The sequence below is a fragment of the Chionomys nivalis genome, chromosome 8, assembly GCF_950005125.1.
Source record: "Chionomys nivalis chromosome 8, mChiNiv1.1, whole genome shotgun sequence".
Taxonomy (NCBI): Eukaryota; Metazoa; Chordata; class Mammalia; order Rodentia; family Cricetidae; genus Chionomys; species Chionomys nivalis.
The window spans coordinates 53,679,052-53,699,740 of NC_080093.1; the positions used below are offsets into that span (position 1 = coordinate 53,679,052).

The 20,689-nt window shown below is 51.5% G+C and overlaps 1 protein-coding gene across 2 annotated transcripts in view; it reads left to right on the plus strand.

Moving 5' to 3' along the window:
• The window catches only part of Osbpl5 (oxysterol binding protein like 5), a 74,158-nt gene that overhangs the window by 44,558 nt on the left and 8,911 nt on the right, over positions 1-20,689 (plus strand). For both annotated transcript variants that reach the window (XM_057779028.1, XM_057779029.1), the window contains exons 3-14: positions 954-1,036; positions 5,409-5,489; positions 5,821-5,922; positions 6,256-6,459; positions 8,058-8,142; positions 10,846-11,017; positions 11,279-11,483; positions 12,677-12,861; positions 13,242-13,323; positions 14,626-14,724; positions 15,090-15,186; positions 16,402-16,500. In XM_057779028.1, coding sequence (XP_057635011.1) covers positions 954-1,036; positions 5,409-5,489; positions 5,821-5,922; positions 6,256-6,459; positions 8,058-8,142; positions 10,846-11,017; positions 11,279-11,483; positions 12,677-12,861; positions 13,242-13,323; positions 14,626-14,724; positions 15,090-15,186; positions 16,402-16,500 — 1,494 coding nt within the window. The remainder of the gene's footprint in view (positions 1-953; positions 1,037-5,408; positions 5,490-5,820; positions 5,923-6,255; positions 6,460-8,057; positions 8,143-10,845; positions 11,018-11,278; positions 11,484-12,676; positions 12,862-13,241; positions 13,324-14,625; positions 14,725-15,089; positions 15,187-16,401; positions 16,501-20,689) is intronic.

The following is a 20,689-nucleotide window of genomic DNA, read 5'->3' on the forward strand; positions in this document are numbered from 1 at the left end:
GGACAGGATATGTATGGCGGCAAAGAGCCAATGCTAGGCTGTCTGCACTGGCGTGACGTGACACCTCTGTGCTCTTGGGTGCTTGGAGCATGATCCCTCCTCATCAGGATGCGCCTTTCCACATGTGGCCTCTGAGAGTGGACAGCTGCCTCCCTGTCATCAAGGCCTGAGTCAGGGCTGTATGAGCAGAGAGTGGGAGCTCCTGAGGCTCAGTCACATGTGGGGGAGGGAGTAGTCACCATACCAGATTGGGATGTTAGATGACCTCAGATGGCTACTGCTCTCTGACTGGTGGGTAGAACTACTTCCGTAGGTCACTGTCCTAGCTTTTCTGGAGAGAATGTCTCCATTGCCCAGCCCTTCCCAGAGTTCCTGGGAGGTGATCTACAGAACTCCCAGCCTCCCAACTGTTCCTTCCCCTTATACCCATCGCTGGCCTATGGCTTCAGGGAGAGTTTCACCCCACCACTGACTCATGGCCTCTTATAAACCACAGCTCCACCTTCCCTAGGCAGCGGGTGACAGTAGCCAAATCATACCCATGGCTGGCTTCAGGCCAGCCCACCATCATTTCTCTCCTTCAGGCTGCAGAGTGCAGGGAAGCAGGGCAGGGTTCCAGGTGCCAAGCCTCCCTCCCACCTCTTCAGCTAATCTGGAGCAAGACTCCGGGACTACCGGAGTCCTGGATTTTGAACCAGTGTGCCTCTGAGCCTGGGCACCATGCTTGCTTGGTGATCCAAGGGCCTCGGTCACACCCCAATGGCCCAGCTGCCCCCCGTTTCCGCCAGCTCCTCCCGTTTCCTTTCTGTGGTTGTGAGGGCCTGGCCGGAGCCTCTGGGACCCTTTGCTGAAGCTCACGCCACCTCTCAGGGCCACAACACTCTAGTGGTTTCCTGCCCCTCCCAGGCAGCCTCCAGGGCACTCTCTGAGGAGTCCTACCCACTGTCTTCCAGGGAGGGACATGGAGTCCAATGGCCAGTCACCACCCAGAGATGAAGAGCCCCTGACCCCAGGCTCTGCCACGAAGGTGCCACCGGTAAGAGCCTGTCTGTGGGAGGACTGGGAGGCAGGGAGCCTAACTAAAGGGCGCTGGCTGAGCCTGCGGTCCCCATACTTAGAAGGAAAAGCCTCAACTCTCAGGCTACACCCTTGCTGCATGGGATTTAGTCTCTGTCTCTCGGCTTATTAGAAGCTGAGCATAGCACAGGAGACCTGAGAAGAGATGTGTGCCGGACAGAACTCTCTGGGGTTAGGAAGTCCCCATGAAAGGAAGCCCCTCTGTCTAGGGGGAGCCTCCAAGCTATTAGCCTGCTCCATTCCTCCTTCCACACTCGTCTGAGCTGTTCCCTTTGCAGCCACTTCTTGGTGGTTTCCATTCTCTAGCTGCAGTAATCAGCTTCCACGGGCACCCGTGTACACAATGTGTCTGGGCCACAGCCCTCTGTGAACTTGCCAGGTGCTAAAGTAACTGTAGACTTCTGAAACATTCTTTGTTTCATTTTTGAAGAACTGCTGAACTCCTGTGCGCTTGGTGAGCCCCAGCATGTCCCCGGTCGCCTTCCCTCAGGTCTCCCCAGCCAGCACCGAGGGTTTCTATTCTGTCTCTGACTGTAGCCTTCCTGATTGGCGTCTCAGTATGGCTGGGTTTCCCTGTTGACTCAGATCTGCATGGCATCATGTGCATCCTCCTGGGGGATGCTGCTGAGTCTCTCACCTATCTTCCGTTTGGGTTGCTTGTCTTTTCTTAGTGAGCTGTAAGCAATATATATATATATATAATATATATTATATATATATATTATATATATATATTCCCAGTCCTTCGCCCTTCTCAGATGTGTGGTTTGTTCCAAATTACAGCTTATCTTATTTTACTCACATGTATGTGTGTGTGCAATGCGAAGTTTGCGTTGGTATATGTGGTATGTGTGCATGCATGTGGAGACCTGAAGTTGATATCAGGTGTCCTTCCTTCTCTATTGCTCTCTCTCCGAACCCAGAGCTAACCAATTCTGGCTGCTCTTGCTAGCCAGCTTGCCCCAGAATCCATCTCTCCCTCTCAATTGGTAGGATTACAGGCGGTTACAACATCTGTCCTACTTTTCGATGGCTTGCTTCTAGGAATCCAAACTCTAGCCTGCATGCTTATGTAGTGTGTGCTTTATTCATCCCCAGAACCCTCAAATTCCACAATTCTGAGGGGCCTTCCCATTTCCTAGGTGTCCCTGTGTGGCCTGGTACACATGAGGACACAAGGGTAACCTGGGGCCTCTGGTGTGCAGGTACTCCACCCCAGACCCCCAGCTGGCCTCCCCTCTTTCTCTGTGGTTAAACCTGGTCTGGTGGAAGGCTGTAAATAGTGGGGTTGTTAGATGTATTTGTTTTTATTTTGTGTGTGGATGTTTTGCCCGCATGCACATGTGTACACCTGTGTGCCTGGTATCCTAGGAGGCTACCACGTAGATACCAGTGATCGAACCTGGATCCTCTCGAGGGCTCTTAGCCACTGGGCCATTTCTTTCTGTAAATAGTGTTTTAATTTAAACCACTGGTTGATTTGCCCATCTCTTCACAGTTCTTGAGAAATGCCAGCTGCTAGTCTCAGCAGGGACTGAGTTAGCTGCCCACAGGGGCACTCTTGACAGACAGCTAACCGCAGTTCCTGCAGGGCTGGGACTATCTAAGCCCTGGTCAAGTCAATGGAGCTTGTCACCAGCAGTGTGGTCAGAGCTGTCCTCCTTCTATGCAGGCCATTTGGGGGCTGAGGAAGAGATGTATCTGCCCAGCCACGTGGAGGGGCAGGCCAGGCTGGGGAGCTTTCTGCAGAGTACCCACAGGGCCTGTCCCTAGGGGCCTGCTGCTTGGCCCGTGCTTTGTCATTCACCCTCAGCTCAATAACTGCTTCTGAGCAGAGCCCCTGGGCACTTCCTCTGATGTCTGAAGGGAGACTGCCAGGTTCAATCCCAGCATGGCTCCTTGGTTGCTGTGTGACCAGGGCATGCTTCTGAGACTTGTTATGGTACGGTCCCCTTCTCTGCAGGTGACACATGACCTGAGTTGTTGTGGTCAGTCGGTTTGTCTTTGAGAGGGGGTCTCACTGTGTAGCCCTGACTGGCCTGGAATTCATTATGTAGACTAGGTTGCTCTCCAGCTCACAGTGGTCATCCTTTCTTTGCCTTCCGAGTGCTGGAATTAAAGGCGTGTAACACCACACCCAGCTGAGCTGTTCTCTTTACTATGCATATACAGGCCAGTGACATGGCTCTTCAGGTAAGGCACTTGCCACTGTGCCTGATGATCTGAGTTCAATCCCAGGAACCCACACTGTAGGAGAGAACCTACTCCTGCAAGTTGTCTTCCCACCTACACACACACACACACACACACACACACACACACATAATGTTAAAAAAAATGAGTACAGATGTACCCACCAACACAAAAGCCCACACATAGTACTTCAACCCCTCACTCTTACAGCCTCCATGAACCTCTGGACTCCAATCTGTCCCTCAGAGCCAAGTATAGGTTACAGTCCATCACTTCAGGGAGGACAAGGCACCAGGAACCTGGAGCTTTGGTCACCTACACCACAGTCGACACCCATACCACAGTCACCCATACCACAGTCAAGGGCAGAGAGCAGCTGAGCTGACTAATCCCCTAGGCTGGAGCTCAGCTCGTGCTCCCCTTTCCGTTCAGCCCAGGGCCAGCCCAGGAGATGGTGCCATCCACATCTAGGCTGGGTCTTCCCACCTCCGTCAACCCAGCTAAGAAAACTACAGCCAACCTGATCTTGAGAGCCCCTCGCTGAGACGCTTCCTAGGTGGTTCTAGATTTTGTCAAGTTGACAATTAAAACCGGCTCTCACACCATAATTTTCACATCATGAAATATACATTTGGTTTTTTTTTTTCCCCAGACACTTCATCTTGTACTGTGCAGGAGAGTGAGTTAGGACAGCCAATAGATAGACATGTTTTGAATTTTGAATGAGTATGTTTAGTTTTTTTTTTTTAATTAATTAATTTTGGCTTTTCAAGATAGGGTTTCTCTGTAACCGTGGCTGTCCTGGAACTTGCTCTGTAGACCAGGCTGGCCTCGAACTCAGAGATCTGCCTGCCTCTGACTCTCGAGTGATAGGATTAAAGGCGTGTGCCACCACTGCCCAGCTATGAGTGTGTTAAGTATTTACCAAGACAAAGTACAAGAACACATGTAGGTAGCCAACAGAAAGAAGCAGCAGATAGCAAAATATCGCCAAATCAGGCGTCTACAGCAGAAGTGACTGGAATAGGCTGCTAGAGAGGATGAACAGAGGGACTTCCAGCACCCGGGGCTCACAACATCTGGCAGAAACTGTCTGGGGAAGTTGAGGCTGTCCCCTGGAGTTCTCACTGTGCTTTTCTGTCTGTCGCTGAGTTCTGGCTTCTTGTTCCCACTGTGAGCACTGTTACACTGTGGGAAGAACCATGGTAACCTTCACCATTAGAAATGGTCACCCTCCGCTCTTCTCAAGAGCATGGTATTTGAATTCTTTAGGGCTGCTCTCTTCTCTCTCTGTCAGAGACCAGAGGCCTTGGGGGACACTGTGACAAACATGCATGGGTCTGAAATGGGGTGGGGTGCAGCCTTGTTCCCAGAGGCGGCTTCTCAGTGAGCTCCAATAGCCTGTGGCAGCTTCTGTATCATGTGCATCACGCCTGTAGAGCCTAGGGACCCGGCAACAAGTGGCATGTGGGCTTCACGGCACAGTTTGCTATCCCCAAACCTGTGACCTTTAGACAAAGTTATGCCTCTGTACCACAGACCTCAGTTTCTTCATCTGTAAGGCTATGGCTCCTTGCATAGTTACTGCTCTAGGTCCAGGAAGTGAGCTGTGGCCCCAGGCTCAAATGCTTGGCTCCCGTCTGTAGACATTGACCCTCCAGATGTACCTCCCCCAGAGCCAGTGGCCATCCCTACCCCGAAGTCTCCTTGTTGACCCTGCCCAGAACCAAGGAGTGGTTCTGAGCATCGGGGAAGATAGGGATGCTGTCCTTATGGCTGACACAGCCTAGGAGTTAGTCACCACCTTGGCCAAGCTGCCACCAAAACCCTCTTTGCAAACCCCACCGTGTTTCTTCTCTCATTGCTGAGACAAGATGCCCATTGAAGGCTCCTTAAGGGAGGGAGGGTTTATTTGGGCTCAGAGTTCAAGGGCACAGTCTGTCGGGTGGGTGGGAAGGCGTGACTGCGGGTGCTGAGGCAGTTGGTATCCTCACATCCAGTCAGAAGCAGAGATGAATGCTGGTGCCCAGATCACATTCTCATTTCTGTTTATTCTGGGCCCTCTGCTTTCTCTGCTCTGGCCCTGGCAGCCCCAACCACACACTGACACCCCCAGCACCCCATTTCCTCTCTTACAGGCTGAGTACAGACTATGCAATGGATCTGACAAGGAATGTACCTCCCCGACGACCAGGGTCTCCAAGAAGGATGCTCTCAAGGTGGGCCTGGCTCAGGGTGAGGATGGAGGAAACACCCACACCCTCTACATCAGTAGTTCTCAACCTTCCTAACCCTGTGACCCTTTAATGTTAAAGTTCCTCGTGCGGTGACCTCCAACCATAAAATTATTTCATTGCTACCTCATAACTATAATTTTGCTACTGTTGTGAATCATAATATAAATATCTGATATGCAACCCTTCTGGAAGGGGTCACAATGCACAGGCTGAGAGCCACTGTTCTGCATCCTCCTATGCTGGTGCCCTGCTGGCAGTGGGAGGAGCTGGGGCAGCTCATGCTCTCCGTGACCCACTTCTGTTCTGGTTGCAGGCACAGAAGGAGAACTACCGGCAGGAGAAGAAGCGGGCCACAAAGCAGCTCTTCAGTGCCCTGACCGATCCCAGTGTGGTCATCATGGCTGACAGCCTGAAGGTAGGCAGGTGCCACTCGCAGGGGCTCCTGTATTCCAGGACATCTGTGGCACTTGGGAGACATGTGTGTTTGTCACTACAAAACCCTGAACTACGATAACAAATGACCCGATGCCGAAGCCAGCTCCTCATAAGTCTATTTGGAGGCCAGAGTCCAAAGTCAAGGTGCTGTGAGGACCACACTCCCCCCAGAAGTCTGGGCTACTCCTCCTAGTTCCTGCAGCCTCCGGGAGTCCATCATCCCAGTCCCTGCCTCTGGTCACCCCCACCAAGCTGTGTAGCTGGCTCAGGGGGTATCCTCCACGGATGCCCCTGACCGGGAAGTCCTCTGCAGATCCGAGGGACCCTGAAGAGCTGGACGAAGCTGTGGTGCGTGCTCAAGCCAGGCGTGCTGCTCATCTACAAGACGCCCAAGGTGGGCCAGTGGGTGGGCACGGTGCTGCTGCACTGCTGTGAGCTCATCGAGCGCCCCTCCAAGAAGGACGGCTTCTGCTTCAAACTCTTCCACCCGCTGGACCAGTCTGTGTGGGCCGTAAAGGTGAGCTGATCAACAGGGCGCCCAGGTGGGGGTCCAGGGAGATTGGGGGTTTCTCCTGGGATCCCAGTTCCAAAAACGGGAGCTCTAGCAAGGGATCCCTGGGGTCGAGCATCCTGTGATGAGCTGGGGGAAGTGGAGATGGGGCAGATCCAGGCTATACGTTAGGTCTCTCATCCAGTGCTGTCTGGAGGGGAGGAGGGGCCTGTTCCTGGCTCAGACCTCATCCCTCATCACCAGGACTGTTCAGCTAGGACTCATCAGGAAAGGCGTAGGTCCCAGGAGAAACCTAGTGGCATTTGGGTTTCAGAGAATCAACTAAGTTTATGTTTTGCTTGGATTTGGGGGTGGGAGTGACACAAGGTGACACTGTGTAGCTTTACACAAGGTGACACTGTGTAGCTTTGGCAGGCCTGGAACTCACTATGGAGGCTCCTCTCAGATTCATAGAGCACTGCCTGCCTCTGTCTCCTGAGTGCTGGGATTGAAGGAGTGTACTACCTCACCCAGTTTGGTTTGGTTTTTTGAGACATGGTTTCTCTTACTCTATGGCCCATACTGATGTAGAACTCACTCTGTGGTTCAGGCTAGCCTAGAACTTGTGACAATCCTCCTGCTTCATCCTCTTAAATGCTGAGATTACAGGCAGGTATAAACTACCATACCTGGACTTCTGTTAGTTTTAAAAGTAGTATTCTCTCCACTTTTGGTGAAATCACAGCTGAATAAACTCACTGTGGCTTAAAAATACTGCACCTCAAAAATTTATGAATATGACTGAGCTAGCACTGCACAGCCTCCCTTCAGCCTGCTGAGGACACTCCATCGCCCAAAGGTGGGCAGCACTTGAGGGGTCGAGGCAGGAAGATCAGAGGTTCAAAGCCATCTTCAGCTACATAGAAAGTTCTAGGCGGGGGCTGGAGAGATGGCTCAGAAGTTAAGGGCACTGTCTGCTCTTCCAGAGATCATGAGTTCAATTCCCAGCAACCACATGGTACCTCACAACCATCTATAATGGGATCTGTCGCCCTCTTCTGGCCTGCAGACACACATGCAAACAGAATACTGTATACATAATAAATAAAATCTTTAAAAAAAAAAGAAAGAAAGAAAGTTCTAGGCTAGTCTGGGCTGTAGAGTGAGGGTGACCTTGTTCAAAACAAACCAACAACAAAAACTGTCTGAAAAACCAAAAAGGAGAAAAAATAAAACTGTTTTATATGAAAATTCTGACTGTATAGATATTCTCCAGCACTCCGGAGGCAGAAGTAGGCAGGTCTGAGTTTGATGCCAAGCCTGGTCTACAGAGCAAGTTACAGGCCAGCTAGGGCTACATAGTGAAACCCTGTCTCAAAAGGAAAGCAAAACAAAACATTTACTCCAAATACCAGACATTTTTCCTTATACTGAGCGTCCTTAGCTGTCCCTCTAAAGCTCATTCCACTATGACTCCAGGATTTTCCTTAGCTGGGTGTGGCCACTGTAATCAGGGATCTGAACTGAAGAGGCCCCTGCTCAGAAAGGGATGGGGAGTGCCCCCACCCCCTTCCTCCTGGCCTTCCTGGCCCAGTGTCTGACACTGCAGGTCTTTGCCTTTCCAGGGCCCCAAAGGTGAGAGTGTGGGCTCCATCACCCAGCCACTCCCCAGCAGTTACCTGATCTTCAGGGCCGCCTCTGAGTCGGACGGTGAGTGCCACCTGCCCTGTTTCTGCCATCCCAGTGTCCCCTGGAATCAGCTACCCAAAGTCACAGACTGAGTGCCCTACAGTGATACCTCTCTCTCAGCCGAGCCTCAGTTTCCTCGTGGATTAAATGGGACTTGCTGTACCTGTCACCCCAGTGCTTTGAGAATCTCAGGGCTGTATGGAGATAATCAGGTGATAGTTCTGAGTGCCACCAACGAGTTCTACTGTGATACTTCATGTTTGACAGATGGGGACACTAAGTAACAGGCAACACTAAGTCTAGCAATAGGTTATAGGTATTAATGTGGGCTTCCAGATTCTCTGAATTAGATAACAGATTCCAAGCAGCAGCTCATCTCTGTAACTAGGAATCCTTCAGGTGACAGCCTCTAGCCAAGGCTATGGCTCCTTATCAAAACCTCAGAGCTGGTGCCCCCTGCTGGAGGTCGAAGGCCCCACATTTGGGGTCCAGCTGTCCTGACTTGGAATCCCGTATATAGCTTAACTGCTGGTGCTATGGCTCCCCCTGGTGGTCAAATATATTATATCCATACTCCTGACCAGACTATCTTGAATGCTTTTAATATTATTATATACCCTCTCTGTCATGCTTTTAATATTGTTGTTCACTTTGGTCCTGCTGGACTCTGTGGACAGACAACCTGTGCCCTAACAGAGCCTGCACACCTTGGGGGTCTGAGCACTGAACTGCCAACAAATGGCAGACCTGAACTGAAGCCTTGATTGTCGGGGGCCACAGTCAAGGAAGATTATCTGCAGCCCCATGTGTATCAGGGTAGGCTTCCTACAGGAGGAGCCAGAGGCTTTCAAATTGGTTTCTAAGGCTGTGTAGCGTTCAGGATGTCTAGTCTTTTATGGCCACCACACAATGCACATTTGGACCCTACGTCCAATTCCACAGTGATCTCCCCAGGTCTCACCCTGAGTTATGTAACCTCCCATGATCCTCTCACTGTCCCCACAAATGCCCAGTGTCACTGGTGGCAGTACTGTGCTCAAAGCAAGCCTACAGCGAGCCCTTCAGGATCCCAGGCATCCTTCAGCAAGAGGGCAGTTCCAGGGCACCAGGTGGGTCCCCTGAGCTTCCCAGTGTAGCCCTAGGGGCTCACTAACAACAGGCTGTGTAGCTTTAAGTTAGGAAAAGAAGCCCACAGTACCCGGGTACACCAAGCATGGAAGCTTAGGAATCAAAAGCTTCCTTATCTCACCTTAAGCTGGGGCCCTCACACATGAGTCCCTCGGACACTAAGGTATCATTTATAGGAGGCTCTGAGGCATGGGGTGGATGGAAGCCCTGCTGTTAGTAATCATGCCAGACACTGGTGTCACCTGCATGGGTGCCTCTCCCCATTGCTCCTAACAACACCCTCCTATCTGTCACCCCCTCCCTGCTTCTCAGGACAGTGGTGTGACACAGGTCTAACCAAGCCCTGCACACACACACACACTCACACAGTCACAAAGAAAGTGGGACCTCAGGGCCACATCAGAGGCCCCACTCTGCCTGTCCCCTGACTGTCTTTTGTTGCCTCTTGAAGCCTGATCACTGGCTCCTCACTGGCACAATAGACCCCTGCCCAGCCTCTGTCCCTAGTCACACACGATCCCTGATGTGTGCCTCATGCTCTGTCATTCCCATGGGCACACACATGTGCACACATGTTCCCAGAGCTGCTGGCAGCCCCAACAAGCTGGACTCAGCCATCTATTCTCAGTTTATGAGTTAAACATTCAAACAGCAGTGAAACACAGAGGAAGGAGATTTATTCAGTGTGGATACATTGTGAAGAGAAATGAAGGCCCTCAAGTCCATCTTTAGGATCTTGGTGCGAAATTTAGGTTAAGGTAGAGGGCAGGAGGTGTGCGTAGCTAAGCAGCCCTGGTCAGGGTGTGGTCCTGCCCATCACTGACCCATCACTGTCAGTTCCAGGCTCTCCTGCAAGGCGGTCTGACAAGTTCTCAGAACTCTGTGAGATCTCTCTGGGAGACAGGCTCCCCCTCTGGCTGGCACCAGGCTTCAGCCTTTCCTTTCCCCCGCTTGAGACTCCTGGGAAAATTCCGGTGTCTTGAGGTCCATTGTTTCAATAGTCTGATGGCCATAGGAAGGGGCAGGCCTGTCTCTAGCTTATATTCATTCCTGCTAGGATGGCTACATGCAAGGCTGGGGGTCTGTGGGGAGGCAGATCTTTAACTCTTTAACTTGACCCTAGTGGGATGGAGTGAGGTGTGGGATCAGACGTTTTATGACTGAAAGACGGGGTACCTTGGCAGGAGATTGGTTTTTGAAAGCTACTTCCCATCATTCCTTGGTAGGTGTCTTAGTTAGGGTCTCTATTGCGTAACCATGGCCACTCTTATAGTTCAGAGCTTCAGTCTGTTATCATCGGGGTGGGACATGGCAGCGTGCAGGCAGATGTGGTGCTGGAGAAGTAGCTGAGAATCCTACACCTTGCAAGCAAAAGGAGTTGACTGAGACACTAGGTGGTATCCTGAGCATATAAGACCTCAAAGCCCATCACCGCAGTGACACACTTCCTCCAACAAGGCCATATCTACTCCAAAAATGCCACACCTCCTAACAGTGCCACTCCCTATGAGATTATAGGGGCCAGTTATATTCAAACTACCACAGTGGGGAAGTACAGGGAAGGCCACCCCACCAGACTCACTCTGTGTCCCCCAGGCCGCTGCTGGCTGGATGCCCTGGAGCTGGCCCTGCGCTGCTCCAGCCTGCTGCGACTGAGCACATGCAAGCAGGGCCGAGATGGAGAGCAGGGGTCCTCACCCGATGCCTCGCCCTCTTCTCTCTACGGACTGCCCACCTCAACCACCATCCCAGACCAAGATCTGTTCCCGTGAGTGATCTGAGTGACAGGGGGCCTGCATGCTGTCCCCATAAGCAGCAGGAGGGAGGCCAGCTAGGGTGGCAGACTTGTTCTCCCCCGTGGGTACCAGTCTTTGCATCCTTACTGGTAAAACAGGAGCAATCGTACAAAGGCAGGTCACTCAGTATAAGGCAGTGTGTGAAGTCCCTACAGTGAGAGAGGCAAAGATGGGTGTCTGAGGTCCTAGGTGCTGCCTGGAATTGGGGGTCCATGGGCATTTCCACTCTCCAGTCTGAACGGGTCTGTCTTGGAGAACCACCTGGAGAATGATGCATTCTCCGACAAGTCAGAACGAGAGAACGCCGAAGACTCAGATGCTGATACCCAGGATCACAGCCGCAAGACCAATGAGAGTGGGAGCGACCCGTTGGACAGCCCTGGTGGGCCACGGAGAGGAACGACCTATGTGGAGCAGGTCCAGGAGGAGCTGGGAGAGGTAAGAGCCACTGTCGCCTTAGAGAGTGGAAATGGGACACGTCAGGGCTAGGGCGGCAATCTTCGCATCTGCGTCCATGAGTGGACATCTCTGAATACCCTGCCCACTGAGCATGAGATACAGGGGTGATGTGAGGGCCCATATCAGCTCTCCTGCACTGGGGTGGACTGTGACCAGGGGACAGGAAGCTTAGGAAAGATCCCAGCCCTCCCTGCTGGACAGCTGACAAACTCCTGTACACACTGGGGACCTGTATACACCTAGCATGACCCTGGGAAACCCGTGGGTCGGACGACATTGGGCCCCTGAGGAACCTGTGCTGTCTCTCACTGTTGTCATCTGCATGTTGAGCATCCTCCAAAGGCCAAGTGTGGACAGCTTGTCACTGCTGGGAGGTGATAGAACCTTGAGCAGTTGGGACCTGGGAGGAGGAAGTTAGATCACTGGGGGCGTGGCCTGAGAGGGGTCTGCTAGGTTTCTTTCTCTGTTGCATCCTGATCGTGAGCACTTGTGCTGCCGTGCACTTCCTCCATCCTGTACCACCTCTCCAGAGACCCAAAGCAGTGCTGCTCAGCAATCCACACCAAGCCCTCCACACTGAAGATAAAACTTGTTTCCTTTGTGACTGGGCCGTGTAGCTCTGATTGATCTAGCACTCAGGAGCACAGGCTGGCCATAAATAGCAGTCCTCTTTGTCAGCCTCCTTAGTGCTGAGATTAGCTCAAACCTTTCTTCTTTTAAAATTGACTGCCTTGGGCATTTCTTACAGCAGTAGAAAGCTGCCTGGCACACTCGCAAGCACAGATGACCCGGGAAACTGGAACTTCTAGAGAAGAGGGTTTTTAGCTTGGGTTTTGAAGTCCAGATGTACAGGATCGGGCAGCCCTGTGGGTTTGGCCTCTAGTGAGAGCCTTGTGAATGAGCCATGTGGCACCATAGCAGTTGTCTCTGTGAGGAGAGCCGGGACACCAGAGGTAGAAAACAGCTGGTCTGTTCTCAGACCCGCTGACGAACCCACTCGCTCCCAAGTCCAGAATGGGCGGGGGCACTCATTCACACCGGGTGGGCATGTATCCTGTGGGCAAGGACCAAATGCGCCGTGCTGACTCCCTGTCCCTCAGCTCCTTTGGGCAACCCAGAGCGGGGGCTCCACGTCCCAGCTCACGGAGGCTGACCGTGTCGCTCTGCTGCAGCTGGATGAGACATCCCAGGTGGAGACCGTGTCAGAGGAAAACAAGAGTCTGATGTGGGTGCTGCTACGTCAGCTGCGGCCGGGCATGGACCTGTCGCGCGTGGTGCTGCCCACCTTCGTGCTGGAGCCTCGCTCCTTCCTCAGCAAGCTCTCGGATTACTACTATCATGGGGACCTGCTCTCCAGGTGCGGCACTGACAGAAGGGGCTTCCACAGCCCCTGAGGGCTGCAGAGGCAGGGGGCAGGGTAGAGCCAGCAAGAGGGAAGTAAAGGCATGCATATCAAGGGTTCTTCCTAGAGGTGAGGGCACCCCAGCAGCCCAGAGCGTGCAGAGCTCTCTCTGCCCTCATGTGGAACTGGCCACAGCCCTTTCTGGCTATGTTTTAAGCACACTTGCCTGTTTCTGGCCCACCTGGAAGTATGACAAGGGGTGTTGAGGTCGTCTGGGATGAGGCTGCCTCTTTCAGACAACTGGATGGAGGTTGGAAGGGTTGAAGAAAGGGGTGAGTGCTTGGGGGGGTAGCTGGGGACCCCAGCCTGAGTCAGAGCTCTCCACCCCATCCCAGGGCAGCTGCGGAGGAAGACCCTTACTGCCGCATGAAGCTTGTGCTGCGATGGTATCTGTCTGGCTTCTACAAGAAGCCCAAGGTGAGGGGGGCCTGTGGGAAGGGCAGGGTCTCAAGCAGGGGTCTGTCAGCCCACCATGAGTGGGACCAACACTCTCCTCCATGGTCCAGAAAAAAACATCTCTGCTCACCACGGCCCCAGATCCTGAGAGGTGGAGGACAGTCCTTTCTTGGACTTCTCAGGCCCAGCTCCCAATGCTGGGTCCACTAACTGGATCCTTTCTCAGTCTCCAAGGAGACAGCCTCAGGCTGTGTGACAGGTGCCACCACACACAACAGTGTTGACCCTGAGTTACACAGTGCCCCTGGGATCTGGGGTTATCTGTCACAGAGCCCCTTTTGAGAACCCCCAGCCCAGCACTCTGCTGGCAGTAGCTGCTCTGGTTACGGAGTGCACTGCAGGTCTACCTGAAACTGGGGTTCCATAGTACACAAACTTGACAACCAAGACTCTGGCCAGACCTGGTGGTGCACAGCTGTAATTCCAGCACTAGGGGAGCACCAGCAGGAGGATTTCCTGTTCAAGGCCTTCTGGGCTATATACGTGAGAATCCATCTTTGAAAGGGGAGGGAGGATGGGGGAGAGCTCAATTAGTAAAATGTTTGCCCTGTGGGCATGAAGACCTGGGTTTCGTTGCTTAGGTTCACAGGACTGGGTGAACCAGATGGCAGTGCTGAGGAGTCAGAGATGGGAGAACCTGTGGCTCACAGGCCAGCCAGCCTAGCTTGCTTGGCAAGTGCTAGGTTAGTGAGCGGTCCTATCTTTGCCGGACAGTATTCAGCGTTGACTGCCAGCCTCCACAGGCATGTCCACTCATACACATGCACACATGCACAAGCACACACACAGGTGTGGTAGCTCACCCCTAAAATACTAGCACTCAGGAGGCAAAAGCAGGAAGATTCCAGTGAGTTTAATTCCAGTTCTATAGTCTCATATAGATGTGAGCCTGAGGCCCAGAGAGGAGAGACCAACCCAGAGTCATATGGTAGACTGAGATAGACCAAGGGAACCCTGGTACCTCCCAAGCTTGGCTTTGACCCAGTTATGTGTGGGCTGTGCCCCAGTCCTGGCCAGTCAGATTTGGTTGAGGTCTTGAGGCCCCTCTGAGCTCAGTAAAAGCCAGGGATTCCTGAGGCGCGCCTCCAACTGTGAGCCATCCTCAAAAAGTCGTCCCCTCAAAGCAGAAGCAGGGTGCTAATGGCAACTCAAAACCCCTTCTAGAGGCAGGAGCACCCCTATATTAGGTGCTCACCCCGTCTAGACCCCTGGAAGTGACTTTCTCCTCCTGGTTCCTCCAACTTGTCTTTGTGCTCCCCACAGGGCGTCAAGAAACCCTATAACCCCATCCTGGGGGAGACCTTCCGCTGCCGCTGGCTGCACCCTCAGACCAACAGCCACACCTTCTACATAGCAGAGCAGGCAAGACCCCACTGCCCAGATCAGCCTTCCAGCTCGGTGTGGGCGGTGGACAGGGGCCTGTGCGACCAAGGGTGGTGTTTTCAGTGGCCCATACCCTACCATAGGAGAGGCTGCACTCTGGTCACTGTCCCTGGGGATTCTTCAAGAAGTGACAGAGCGCCCCCTGGAGGAGGGCAGCAGCCTCTCAGCACGGGGCATCCATAGATGACTCAGAAATCTGAATAGGTTCCCAAATACTGGGATTCAGGTTCTGCCCTGGTACTTCTAGGAATGTGCCCCTCACTCCACACTTCCCCCTGGGACCCAGAGGTATGTCATTTCTGGGACTGCTCTTTCTGGAGCCGTCTCCAATTCTCTTCATGCAGGTATCTCACCATCCTCCTGTGTCTGCCTTCTATGTCAGCAACCGCAAGGATGGCTTCTGCATGAGCGGCAGCATCACAGCAAAGTCCAGGTTCTACGGTGAGGAGGCTCCCAGGCGGCAGAAGTGGGAGGAGAACTTCACTCCAGAAGCCAGTGAACCCCAGAAGCCCAGTGGGGGAATGACATGGGTGGCCTCACGTCTGCTTAGAGTGGACACCTTCTGCAGGGGAGCAAGAGAACAAAGGAGGAGAAGCCTGCAGGAAGGATTTCCTCCAGCACAGCCACCTGATTCTATAGCTGTCAGCCACATGTGGCTGTGTGTAGCCATTAAAAGGGGAGCTGGTCTGTAGATCAGTGGAAAGTACGTACCTGGTGTGCAGAGGTCCTGGGTTCCATCCCCAGAGCTGCAAATGGATGATGGTGGATATATGACAGACAGACAGACAGACAGACAGAAGGTAGGTAGGTAGATAGATAGATAGAAAGTCAGAAAGTCAGTCTATAGATGATAGATAGATAGATAGATAGATAGATAGATAGATAGTCAGAAAGTCAGTCTATAGATGATAGATAGATAGATAGATAGATAGATAGATAGATAGATAGATAGATAGATAATACATAGGTGGGTAGGAGGCAGAGAGATAGGTAATATGTAGATAGAGAGAATGTAGGTAGGTATATAGAGGTGAAATCAGAGTGAAGCACAGTGTTCCACTGCATGGGTCCCATCAAGTGTTTTGGTATCCGCACATGGCTGGTGGCAGGCACTGGAGTGTTCTAAGAAGGCCAGAGCAGCCTATGATCACAGGACATGCTGCGTTTCTGTGCTGCTCTGAGCTGGGGAATGGCAGTGCCCGGCAACCTCACCAACACCTTTCCCCTTTCCCCCTCAGGCGCCTCTTTACCTTGTGTGCAGGTGTGTGCTCAGGGTCTGTGTGTCCAGTAGCCGCAGACGGTAGCATGTGGCATCTGCACCCATGTTCCATTCACCACCTATGCCCTGGGCTCAGGCTAGCTCCAGAAGGTTTATAGTCTCCACCCTGAAGCTCCCTGGTGGAGTAACTGGGTTAGACCACAAACATGCTGCAAGGCAGATGATTTTCCCAGGATTCATAATGGGTGCAAACCAAAGAGTTTTTATGATATCCAAGGACCAGAGGTTGTGTGTCTCTCCCTCGGTGCTCCAGCTTTCCAGTTCTCCAGGCACTGGAAACTCTGGGATATTTTGAAAGGGCACTCAGACCTTGAGGTCCAGCAGGAGACTGATGCTAAGGGTCTGTGCCTTCAACAGCCCCTGTTCTGTCCTTGCAGGGAACTCCCTGTCAGCGCTTTTGGATGGCAAAGCTAAACTCACCTTCCTGAATCGCAAGGAGGAGTACACCCTCACCATGCCCTATGCCCACTGCCGAGGTGAGTGACTGTGCCACGCCCTACTCCCCGATAGGCCAGGCTAGCCCTCAGTCATGGTGTAGGGGACAGTGTTAGTTACTTTTCTTCTTATGACATGGTAAAAACAACTAAGAAAGGAAGAAAGAGTTTATTTTGGAAACCACTTTGAGGGTACAGCCCACCATGAAGGGGTAGGTGACGCAGCTGGTCATATTGAATCCACAGTCAGAAAGCAGAGATGATCCTGGTATTCAGCTAAGGACCCCGGGATGTGCCATCCATACCTAGGGTGAGTCTTCCTTGCTCTGCTAAATTTCCTTGGGAAGACCCTCGTAGACCTACCCAAAGGTATGCCTCCCAGGGGATTCGAAATTCAGGCAGCACTGACGACCGAGATGAAGCAGAGCAGATGCTAAACATTCCTGTGTTTGCTTGTTTAAAAGTGTCCTGACCTAAGTGACTTTTCAGAACTGGGGGTGTAACTCTGGGTGGACTCCTAGTTTCTCCTCACTGATTGTTGCCTCTGGTTCCTGTTGTGTTAGTGATCAGTCCCAGCTATTGAGGAGGCCAAGGCAGGAGGATTGAAATTTCAGAGCCTGCCTGGGCTGCAGAGTAAGTTCAAGACCAGCCTGGATAACTTAGTGAGACCATGTCTCAAAATTAAAAGACAGGAAGGGAGCTGGGCTCACTGCTCAGTGGTGCACACTTGCCTGGTATGGTCAGGTCCCAGCACCGCACACACAGGTCAAGAAGAATAATTCCTGTAAACCCCTACCCACCCCAGGCTCCTGTCACAGACACCTTCCTTAGCATGGTGCACATTGTTACATGTTCATGGCAAACCCAGACTAAGACTTAGCTTTTAGCTGGAGTCCACAGTTTCCTTTAAGGCCCACTCATTGTATGTATTCTACAGGTTTTAAGAATAGTGACATTGAGTTACCACTGTAGTGTCAAACCGAAGAGCTTCCCCACCCTCAAAATCCCTCTGGTTGGGGGCTGAAGCTGACGCTCAGCGGTAGAGCACATACTGAGCCTGCGGAGGCTAGTATTCAACCCTGAGAACTTCCGAAAATAAAATTGAGAATCCATGCTAAACCTGCTGTGGTGGCTCATACCTTTCATCCCAGTACTTGGGAGACAAAGGCGGGTCTCTGAGTTCAAAGACAGGGCTACATAGTGAGATCATATCTTAAAAAGCAGGGGGAAAAAACCCTCGCCTTTGACCTGGCACAGCTCTGATAGCTCAAAGAATGAGCTGGTCAAGTGCAGCTGGATTTGGGGAGCAGCATTTAGCTTATGCCCCTAAGTCTCCACACCCTGCCAGCTAAGCTTCTTTCTCGAGTGCCTCTAAGTCTCTGGCAGAGCTGGTGCTGACCTGGCCTGAGAGCGACAAGTATGTTAAAGCAGCAGGGCAGATGTGCTCCTAGAGAAACAAACACAGCACACAGCCAAAGCACAGGCAAAGCCAGACTCCAGAAACGCACGTGGCTGTTGGCGCTGGGTGTGCCGCCTCCCTGATCTTATCAGGATTCTGACCGCGCACTTTGCTGCAGTACAGCTGAGCAGCAGCTTGCTGTGACGTGGTTACTCTGGTTAGGTTCCAGAGAACTATCCTCACTATTGTTTTAAATGTGATTGTCTTCCGTCTCTGTCTGGGAATATTCATGCCCTGTTGTGTGAGTGACCTGTATTCCACAGCCAACAGCAAGACTCTAAAAGATGCTCAGGAAAATTTGTTTAGTGAGCTAGGCATGGTGGTATATGTCTTTAAACCCAACACGCTAGGGACAGGCAGGGAGATCTCTGTGAGTCTGGTCTACACAGTGAGTTCCAGGACAGCCAGAGCTATATAGTGAGATCTTGTCACAAAAAAAAAACAACAACAACTAAGTGTTGTTCTTGTTCAGGGGATGACTCTGGGGTCTAAGGTCTAGAGTATAGGATGTGTGCATGTCATAGGGTCACACAAAAGGAAGCATTCAGAGATGTAGGGGTAGACAAGACCCAGGAGCCAACAATGGCTGCCTCAGACCCTAGATGAGATGATGTGATTTTTCTGGGTGTCTCTGCCAGTTCTACAAAGCAGGCTGTTTGGGGGCCATACAGGAAGTGTCCATTGAAATCCCCAGAGCCATAGTGATGTCGCTGGTCCTTGGTGCTTCTTTGGCTATGGAAGGCCTTCTGTAGCAATCTCTTATGACGGAGACACTTTATAAAAGTCTCTGTGGAGTGAAAATGGCTGGGGACAAACTGCCAGCTACGAGGGCCAAGACCTGCCAAGGTCTCGGATCCTTAAGACTGCCTCTTCTTCCGTCCCATCTATTCAGCTCTCCCCCATCTCCCTTCTTCCTTATCCTCTTCCTCACCATCCCTTTGTTCTTTCTAGTTATATCTTATGTATGTGAATGTATGCATGCTTGTAGTACCCACAGAGGCCAGAAGAGGGGGTCAGCTCACCAGATTCTTCTAGAACTGAACTTACAGGTGCTTGTGAGGCACCATGTGGGTGCTGGGAATTAAACTCCAGGCCTCTGCAAGGGTATCCAGTGCTGCTAAAACCCGCCCCCCTTACCCTCACTCTCTCCTACTTTACTTTTTTTTTTTTTTTTGACCTGGGATTTCCTTTATCTTCTTTCCTCCCTATCTGTTCATTCAGGCACTTAAAAGAATATCCTAAGAGCTAGCTATGATGGTACAAACCTATACCCCAATATTTAAGAGACTGAGGTAGCCCCAGGCCAACCTGAGCTACATTGCAAATGTAAAAAAAAAGATAATAATAAATTAAAAATAATAATAAATAATAAATAATTTTATGCCGGGTGGTGGTAACACATGCCTTTAATCCCAGCACTCAGGAGGCAGATCTCTGTAAGTTAGAGGCCAACCTGGTCTAGGACAACAAGTTCTAGGACAGCCAGGACTGTTACAGAAACCCCGTCTCAAAAAACCAAAAAAAAAAAAAAAAAATTTTTTTTTTCTATATTTTAAAATACCAAGTTCACATTTACACTTCCTGCCAGGCTCAGGGCAGCAGCTGTGGCTTGCCTCTCCAGGTTCCAGCTCCAAGAATCCAGGCTGATGGCCTCACCTCGGTTCTCCTCCCATCTAGCCATGTGACACAGGAGGAAGCAATCTTAGGATAATGGGACTCTTGGTGCTGTGGTTGAGAGCACAGCTTGTTTTCCGTGGGTGGCTTTGTGTTCAGCATATCTTCCAGGGGCTTTCGGAGTCCCATGGACTGGAAAGGTCCCCTCCATGATTACACCACTGCTCACACCTGTTGTAGGAAGCCTCTTGTTTGTTCCCGGCTGCCCAGACTTGAAATAACCACTCAGAAACTATATAATTTAAATCACTGTTTGGCCAATCACTTAAGCATGTAGATAGCTAGCTCTTATATCTTTGACTAACCCATTTCTATTATTTTATATTTTACCACAAAGCACACGCTACTGCACATATGTGGAGGTCAGAGAGCAGCTTGAAAGAGTTGGTCCCATCCAATCACCATGTACAACCCGAGGATCAAACTCAGCTCCTCAGGCATATTGACAAGCATCTTGCAGCTTATGAAATAAAGATTTTATTTGGGCTTCCAATTTCAGAGAGATGATTAGCCATCATTGTGGGGAGGCATGACAGCAAGTAGCAGGCACGGCAGCTGGAGCAAGAGGCTTTGAGTTCGTATCTTGAACCTCAAGCCGGAAGCAGAGAGAACAAAGGAAAATATCAAAAAACTCCCAACGCGGCCTCCAACTTATAAGTCCAACCTCCTGACTTACGTCCTCCAACAGGGCCACACCCCCTAAACCTCTTCAAGTGGAGGCCAGATATTCACATACGTGAGCCTCTGGAGGACATTCTCATTCAAACTGCCAGTCTCCTCATGTAGTCCAGGCTGGCCTGGTGCTCATTCTGTAGCACAGGCTGTTCTCCAGCTCATAATCCTCATGCCTCGGCCTCCAAGTGCGGAGATTATACCAAACTTGTAGCTGACTTTTCTTACCTTGTAATGCAGCCCAGAGTTAGGCTAACTCTAACCCTAACCCTAATCCTCTGGAGCAACAGGAAGATCCCGCCTTCCTCTAAACTGTGTAGTTCCCTGTGGCATTTGCTGGGTATAGCCAGTCCCCTTGGAAGAACATAGGGGTAGAAGTTGAGCCTTTTGCTGGTACGAATGGCTCTTCCTGCAGTGATATTTTGT